Here is a 9196-nt window from a genome sequence, read left to right as displayed (position 1 = left end):
GATACATATATATATATATTTATATATATATATATATATATATATATATATATATATATATATATATATATATATATATATATATATATATATATATATATAATAAGATCGCGGATACAAGCGGCCGAAATGAGTTTCCTCAGAAGGGTGGCTGGCATCTCCCTTAGAGATAGGGTGAGAAGTGCAGTCACCCGAGAGAGACTCGGAGTAGAGCCGCTGCTCCTTCGCTTGGAAAGGAGCCAGCTTAGGTGGTTCGGGCATCTCGTGCGGATGCCTCACGAGCGTCTCCCTAGGGAGGTCCTCGTTGCACGTCCCACTGGGAGGAGGCCCCGCGGCAGGCCAAGGACCAGATGGGGGGATTACATCTCCTCTCTGGCCTGGGAACGCTTCGGGATTCCCCAGGAGGAAGTCGCAAATGTTGCTCTGGAGAGGGAAGTCTGGGGGTATTTGCTGGAGCTGCTGTCCCCGCGACCCGATTCCGGATAAGCGGTTGAAGGTGGATGGATGGATGGATATATATATATATATTAATAAATAGTGTTCATGTATGAGATCTAGGGCTGCCAATTATGGACGAAGTAAAAATTAAGATTATTGTTATCAATATTGAAATAATGATTACTGATTGTTAGGTAAAGCAGTGTTGGGGTGTGAACGTAATACCATCATGTCATTGGTAATGTTAATAAAAAAGACTAGATAAATGTTATCCATATGTTTATAGACAGATATTAGTTTTTTTTATTCTTTAATAACATAAACTTGTCAGCTTTTTGTCATTACATGATGCCTTTATCTCTATTTTTACATTTTGATAGAGAGAGATTTTATTTTTTATTTTTTTTAAGTGATGTACATTTATATTTAGATGTAGATGCTGTATCGCAGAGCTGGGCAAATATTTTGACTCGGGGGCCACATTAAGAGAAAACAATGGCCAAGGTGTATGTGTGTATACATTATATGTTCCCCTCGGGGATTAATAAAGTATTTCTGATTCTGATTTAGCTGTAAAAACCTGCTGTCCAGTACGTGCGTTTGGGTCTCTTTTTTTCCAGGAACACTAATACCAAAAGTCACAATGAGTCACAATAGAGTTCTAAAAACGTTGTGACAGACCACCTCAAAAAAAAAAATGGAATTTTACAGTTTTTTACTCAATGGGACACCCAAAATGTACATTAAAATAAAGAAACTGGGATTTACAATATTAACTATGAACAATAAAACACTGAATATTAACAACATATGAACGTTGCTATTTTACTTATCAGACCAAGCAAAACACAACACAAAATTTTTAAAAAAGCAAAATATGAATGCAAAGTGTAATAAACATCTACAATATGATATCCATTAAAAGTTTGAGCAGAAATATGTTGTATAGAAATTAACTACACACAATAAAACATTAACAAAATGCTGTGTCACATGAATGATCTTTGAAGTAACACCCTGACCTTAGTAACATAAAAAAAAAAAAAACACAATTAATGAAAAAACAACAACTTGTGTTTACTTTTTGATATCAAAATAAAACACAAAGCAGTTTGGCTAATGAAGATGAAGTCTACTAAACAGGCTTTGTTCTTCTCCAACACCTCCCTAGTGTTTCAGTGCAAAATTTTGGCCAACAAATAAAAACCCAGAGTGAACACTCACATCAAATAAACAATCTTCATAGCCAGTGTTCAATTCGATGAGATGACAAAACATTTTAGCCAGTATTGATGTTATTTAAACACTGATACAGTTTGCAGTTAAATAAAGGAGTGAACATCCCAGTAAACAAAGTAAAGACTTAATAAACAAGTTGTGACAACGTTCACGACACATCGCCTGCTGCAAAATATCAAATAGTTTCCTCCTTTGCTGTATACTTTTAGTGTGGGGACAAGTGCGTCTGTCTCCTATATTGTCCACACCTGTCTCCATCTAAACACAGCAGTGCACTCTTAAACACACGACAGGAAGCGAGGGAAAATTACGTTAAACCAAGAATTTGGCTCGGTTTACTCCGAGGGGAAATCTCCGCAAAGTCGGTGTCGTTGATCCACCATGATTATCCAGCCAAACACCGCGAGTGCGCATGCGCCTGACTTTGTGTTGCCGAAAATGCATTAATAAATGACGGTTTTACAGTAATTAAAAATTAAACGGTACTACTATCGCAAATTATCATTATACCGTTTACTGTTACATCCCTCATCCATTAACAAGTAAAAAGTCAAGGGCGGTCACGGCATGTTCTTGCCGCAAATGCTTGTCCATTTTTTGGACATTACAGCAAAAGACAAGGGCGTTTGCAGCACCTACCGTGGTTGCCACGGTAAAATTTGAACCCTGCATAATGGAACAATGTTTTTTTCCTGTGAGCAACACCACGGGGTAATAAGTCATGAAGTGCACGTGTAGAGTATTGACCCTGTACATGCTGGAGGGCCCCTCAAACACCTTGTACCACTTGCTCACTTGACAGTGTACAATGACGAAAGAGTCTTCATGCTGACTGAAATAGCCCGAGTGACAAATATGTCATATGTCATGTTGCTGAAATACCCGGCTGTCTCTGAGCTTTTAGTTGTGCTCCTAATGGAGAGAAGTTATCTTATTACGCTGACTAAAGACGCACATGCCTTCAACTGCCACCTCCTGCCTTTTTCCAGCTCATTAACTGCTATTGTCAGTTTGGATTTTTTTATTACCTAAAAGAATTGCACTGTACTGCATTGTAAACCCTTTCCCTTTCTGTAGGTTCAAAGAAGTGCCTTTGTGTTTTGTTGTCATGGAAACAGCCGGAAAGGTGGAGTTTAGAAATGTGGGATGCAGTTACTTCCCTCAAAGCAGAGTGGATTGTCACTACACACTAAGCGCACCACACAACTGGGCCAGTAGTGACTGGATAGGACTCTTTAAGGTACTGTTGTGTTCACACATTCAGAGTATATGTGAAATATGTGTTTGTGACCATTAGTATTTTTTTTTTGTCAACAGGCGGGATGGTCATCGGTGAAGGACTACCACACATTTGTTTGGGCTCTAGTCCCAGCTGACTATGAAGAGGGCACAGAGGTCAACTGCAGTGTTCAATTCCATGGTACTTGTTTTTTCTTTATCAAATCCCATAATTAGACCATCTTAACTAGTACAAAATGGGTTGGAAAACATGGCTACTAACAAGTGGCAATCAAGTTGCTGATCAATAAGAAAGCTACATTTAAAGTGTTATCTACTGTACCACTACCACAATAAAATATACATTCACCAGACACTTTATTTGATGCACAAACACAATCGATTGAGACCATTTCAAGAGCTTTAGCAATCATAAGGGTGTCCAAAGAATAGAAAAAAACATGTTATTGTCATCAAATATCAGAGCATGACGGTAATACAGGTGGCTGCTCTGTAAGTTGCAGTTGGAATACAATATAAACAACAATTAACATGTTAAAAATAAATTAATGAATACCAGTACAAACAGCAGTGCAACAGTGAAAAAACTTGTAGCTATGGGGACAGATTCAGTATCTTAATGGCCCGTGGGTAAAAACTACTTTTGTGTGGCCGAAATCTCTTCCCTTATGGCAGCAGGTTGAACAAGTGCTGACCAGGGTGAGAGCTGTCTGCCATGATTTTCTTTGCGCAGCAAGAGCGAGCAATGTCCTGTAGGGAGGGCAGAGGGCGGCTGATAATATTCTCCCCGGTCCTGGTCACCCTCTTCAGGGCCGTCCTGTCTGCAGCAGAGCAGGCAGCAAACCACACAGTTACGCAGTACGTCAGCACTGGCTCTATGGTGGCCCGATAAAAATATACCTGCAGTTTCTCTTCATGTTGGTACCTCCACAGCACACGAAGGAATTGAAGTCTCTGTTGTGCCTTTTTGACCAGTGCTGGAGTGTACACAGTCCATGTGAGGTGCTCCAAGATGTGTGTTCTCAGGAACTCAAAGACTGTGGACTTTTATGCAAATTGTTGTGGATCAAAGTTCTGGGGGAGGCAGGCTTTGATATATTGGAAAACACGTCTTTCAAAACATTTCATAACCACAGACGTCATTTTTTAATGCATTCTAACTCGTAAATAAATGTCCGCTTTCAACGTGACCAATTGAACGTCCTTTAAACCCAATAAATAACCAACCAAAAACTGCCAACAATAATCCATTTACATTTCACGACTTGAATATTACCCAAGTATTAGTGATATTGTTGTTATAAGTGCCAACTCAAACAAACTATCTATTAGGGACGCCGTGATCACAAGCTTGTGTGCCTATATTGACATATAGTGCTAAGCTGCTTTCTCACTTACTTGGTTGTGGAAGTTTATTGTAGATAATAAAGATAGCAGAAGGATGAGGACTTATTTCAATAAGTTAATACACTTTGACAGCCAATTTAGACCCAAAAATAGCGGGAACGGCATTAAAAGACACTTGGTTCCACCGCCCTTTTCTTTGCGGGGATTATGAGTCATTCTTCGTCTAAATGGGAATATAAAAAGATTCTATCAGTCGGCATCCAAATGACAGCAGACATTGTACAGTAAGTGATGTTTTATTATGTTTGTTGGCATCATAAAGTCTGCAGTGAGCAATAATCAGTGCTGTTTTTGGGTGAGAAAAAGTACAAACAGCATTTTTTTAATTAATGCGCTGTCTATGCTTAAAATTAGCAAAACACATATTAAATTTTATTATACATGTGCCTTTTACTACATTACATATACTGTATACGTACAGCATGTATATAAAATCTTAATTGAGGTGTTTGGATGTTTTTTAAGGGATTTTTTAGGCAGAATAGAACTGTTCCCATAGGCTCCATTGTAAGCAGACTTTTAATCCCATTTATTTACTATTTAGAATGCATAAAAAGAAAAAAAAAAGTTTGTTCTTGTCTTACATAGGGATTGTGAATGATAGGCAAAATTCCCCCCAAACAGTGCAGTTCCGCTTTAAAACAGGGCGGGACTTAGGCTTGTGTCAAATTGTACTCCTGCCAGCTGGTTTGCACAGTCCCAGAGCACCTTGCCCAGTATGCCAAGCCGCTTTACACGGGTGTATAGGCTTCACTTGGTGTACTTGGAGGACAAGCAGTTGAGGACTAGAGGGTAGGAGGGGCATCTGGGGTGTGGACTAGCCCTGCTGTATTGCTCTCTGTTACCCGAGTGTAATTCAGAGTTTCGGGCCATCTAAAGTGCTTTTACCTCTGAGGTCATCACAGTTTTTGGTTATCCACAGTGACAGTGTCTAATATAAGACAGCATAGCATCTGTCCTCTCCTGTAGCTCCAGATGGTCAAACACTGACCATGCCGTGGTCTGGAAGCAGCCCTGCAGCTGCATATTGTCGAAACAAAATCAAAGAGAAAAACAATAAAAGTGTAAAACAAAGAGCAAAATACTATCTAATGAGATATAGATTGAATTTTAATACTAACAACTAATAATATGCTTTTCACTAGAGATGAAAATCTTTGGGCACCTCACGATTCGATTATGATTCAGGGCCTATGATTCAACTATAAATCGATTATTTATATATCAATAATTATTATGTTGCATATTTTAATTATATTGTGTATTGTTAATATATTGTATATTATCATCATATACTATTATGAAATGTATTACATTTAAATATGAATAATACAATATGTCTGCAAGGCTCCTCCTTTAGCTACTGACGTATTTCAGGTTTTTTGATGTAGCGCGCGCAGCATAGAAGACCAGATACGTGAGAATTGTAGTAGCCTGCTAAGTGAAAAAATGGATAAACATCCCTACTTGGAGAGCAGGCATTTTTCATTTAATTTCTGTGTAAAACCACAGAATGATCCGACACTTTGGCCTAAGCCATAAAAATGTGGCTCAAAGACGTGTGTCGTCAATCTATGGCCGTCATCTGGACTGTATTGTTGTTATTGTCTTTACTGATTTAAATCTACTTGCTAATTTCCTCTTCTCAGCCTGTTACTCTTTGTTGTACAGCAGTTTCTATTAGCCTTCTGCCATAGTGTACAAGGCATTTATTATTTTGTTGTTTCACTACTTCATATTCAAGTTACTTTAGTGCCACGGCTAGCATAGCTTGTCCTCCCCTCCTGCCTCCTTTTCGTGCTAACTTAGCTAACCCGTAATGTCAAAAGAATATTAGCTAATGGTTTTCCTATGTTAGTTACAACCAAACCTAGCACTAACGTTTAGAGAACATTCCTATAATTTCTGTATATTGGAACCGTCTGTATTACTTTATTTAACATATGTAGATAATCAATGTTTGGACGTTTGTCCATCGATTTTTGAATTGCCCACGTTGTAATCGTGATGCATCGGAGAATTGATGATTTTTCCCACCGCTACTTTTCACCTATAACAGAAAAATAACAATATTTTGTCTTTAAATATGTATAAAATGTCTTTTTTTTTTAGCATTTTTTAAACAAAACAACAAAAACATAAAATATTTATATATATGTACATATACTGTAGTGATGTAACGATTCAAATTCGATATTTGTGGTTGCCGATACAGTTCAGGGATGATATTATTTTTTTAGAACAATACGATCATAAACGATACATTGCAGGGGACATTTCCTGTATTCCTGTTATTTATTGTAAGGGAACAAGATATAAATGAATTATGGATACAAACACGCAAGTAAACAACAATTAAAGGCCAAAGCATTCAAGTTGTATTTGAATAAAGTGTAACCAATACTTAAGGTTGATTTATTAACAAGAGGGAAGTAATATTTGCTCACATTTTTAACATTCAAGCAATTTAAAAAAAAAAACTACAGTAACCAACATTTTAACAGTAGCTTACCTGCTAAATAAAGATTCTTGACCCGGTCTGGCGTAGCTGATGAAAGACAGCGTCCCAAGTGTGCGGAAGCATGTATCGCTCCTCATCCCTGTTGATGGTGTTGGCTCCTTGCTTCTTAATTTCTATAGCCTCCTTGTTCCATATCTTGGATTTCTTTCTTTCTGATGAAATTACTTTTCCTTGGCTGCCAGTTGTTGTGTTGTGGCTTCATAGTGTTATGTTCCAGAAGTCAGTCAGAAGTCAGTCCGTCACCTTAACTATTTTGTCGGTCGCATTCTTTGTGGCTTAAAGTTGTGTTGTGGATTTATATTATTGTATCGTGTTGTTTGTATTTCTTGTGGCTTTTGCAATTGTGCTGTAGATGAAAGTTTTTATGTTGTAATTAATGATATTGTCTTGTGGTTGTCGTTTGCGTTATGTGTTATGACCTTTCTCGACCATAGTAGACCACCCCTAATACACTGTGTGTATGTATGTATATATATATATATATATATATATATATATATATATATATATATATATATATATATATATATATATATATATATATATATATATATATATATATATATATATATATATATAGAACTTGAATACACCTCACGGTGATGCTTGGACACGTCATCAGTGATAAACCCGGGGTCATAGGGTGTTTCGGGTCTTTAATCATCAGACACCCTCGCCCGGGCGACCCAGCCGGGGGTGATCAGACCCCGGCCTGTGTCCAAGTAGCGCACCACGGATCCCCCCTACGGATCCACAGCCACCGGGAGGCCTTTTCTGCGGCCTCTAGGATGTTCTTGGTGGCTTTTCTCGACTGCAGTCCTCTAATGCCAAGGATTCTGAACACACGCTGTAGTGAGTGACCAGCAAAACCTCTGCACCCAATCTCGACTGGTTCACAGCGGGCTCTCCAGCCGTTACTCCGACACTCTACAGTGAGCTCAGCGTATTTGGCCCTCTTTCGCTCATTTGCTTCGTCAATTCGCTCCTCCCAGGGAACAGTCAGCTCCAGTAGCACCACTTGCTTGGATGACTCCGATGTTAACACCATGTCTGGGCGGAGTGACGTGGAAGCGATATTGGCCGGGAACTTGAGTTGCCTTCCCAGGTCAACATGGAGCTGCCAGTCACGAGCGGTGGCCAGGAGCCCTCCTGAGAAGTTGGGCTGGCGGCTTGCCTTCTGTCCTGCTCTGATGAAGGTGATTGACTGCTTCGGGGCGGCCTGGGACTTGCTGTTTTGTATCGCTGCGCAGATAGAATCCGCCAGGGCTTTTAAAACTTGGTCGTGGCGCCAGCGATACCGCCCCTCCCCTAGTGCCTTTGGGCAACAGCTCAGGATGTGCTCCAAGGTGCCCCTCCTCTGGCACAGTTTACACTCCGGAGTGTCTGCTAGGCCCCAGATGTGCAGGTTGGCGGGGCATGGGAGGACATCGTACACAGACTGTATGAGGAATTTTGTGCGCAGAGGTTCAGCTCTCCAGAGCTCTGCCCAGGTGAGTTTTCGAGGTTCTGCATGCTCCCACCTTGTCCACGCCCCTTGTTTGGACATGCTGACCATCCGGCAGCAACGTTCTTCCTCCACCTCTGCACGGATCTCCTCTTGGACCAGTTGGCGCTTCTCCTTGCCACGGGCCCGGTCCCAACGTGGCTTTGGAAAGCTGCCGAGGCCTGCCCTTCCCCTTGCCACAGTACCCAACAAGGTTTTGTGCCTCAGCCGCACCTCTGCTCTGCTTACGGCTTCTTGTGCCTGCCACTTCCTCCCGGTCTTAACAACGATTCCTGCCGAGGCGACCTTGACATCTGCGGAGTCTCTGTACATCATTACCTCTCTGGAGCGGGTGACTTTGAATTCCTCCAACAGTCCCCTGAGAGGGAGCTGCAGCTTGGTGGAATGGCCATAAAGAGCAATGCTGCTTAAGGACCGAGGGAGCCCCAGCCATCTCCTCAGGAACTGGCTGATGGTCTTCTCTAGTACCTCAACCGTTGTCATTGGTACCTCGTAGATTAACAGAGGCCAGAGTATTCTAGGCAAGACTCCGTGTTGGTACATCCAGGCTTTAAACTTTCCTGGGAGACCAGATTTGTCGATGGCTGTGAGCCATGAGGTCAGGTCGCTCTTTGTCTGCTGCAAGGCCACTGCGTCCTTCAGGGAGCTATCAAAGATCTTGCCCAGGCTCTTAACAGGTCTTTCGGTCACCGTTGGAATCAAGTACCCTCCAACTGTAAAGCGGAAATGGTCGGCCACTTTACCTTTCTTTAGGACCAGAGACCTGGACTTTGCTGGCTTGAAGCTCATCTTTGCCCATGTGATGAGCCGTTCAAGCCCCTGGAGGAGCCACCTGCACCCAGGCACAG

General features: G+C 40.9%; 1 protein-coding gene and 1 long non-coding RNA gene across 2 annotated transcripts in view; one reads left to right on the top strand and one right to left on the bottom strand.

Moving 5' to 3' along the window:
- The window catches only part of calcoco1a (calcium binding and coiled-coil domain 1a), a 49629-nt gene that overhangs the window by 2812 nt on the left and 37621 nt on the right, over window positions 1–9196 (top strand). The window contains exons 2-3 of the mRNA XM_062053192.1: window positions 2755–2917; window positions 2995–3097. Coding sequence (XP_061909176.1) covers window positions 2786–2917; window positions 2995–3097 — 235 coding nt within the window. The 5' untranslated portion in view covers window positions 2755–2785. The remainder of the gene's footprint in view (window positions 1–2754; window positions 2918–2994; window positions 3098–9196) is intronic.
- LOC133653659 (uncharacterized) overlaps window positions 1–9196 on the bottom strand; it is a 32323-nt gene that overhangs the window by 17909 nt on the left and 5218 nt on the right. The window lies entirely within an intron of this gene.

The sequence above is a fragment of the Entelurus aequoreus genome, linkage group LG07, assembly GCF_033978785.1.
Source record: "Entelurus aequoreus isolate RoL-2023_Sb linkage group LG07, RoL_Eaeq_v1.1, whole genome shotgun sequence".
NCBI lineage: Eukaryota > Metazoa > Chordata > Actinopteri > Syngnathiformes > Syngnathidae > Entelurus > Entelurus aequoreus.
Note: the sequence above shows the minus strand (reverse complement) of the source record. Positions and strands in the feature narration are given on the sequence as shown.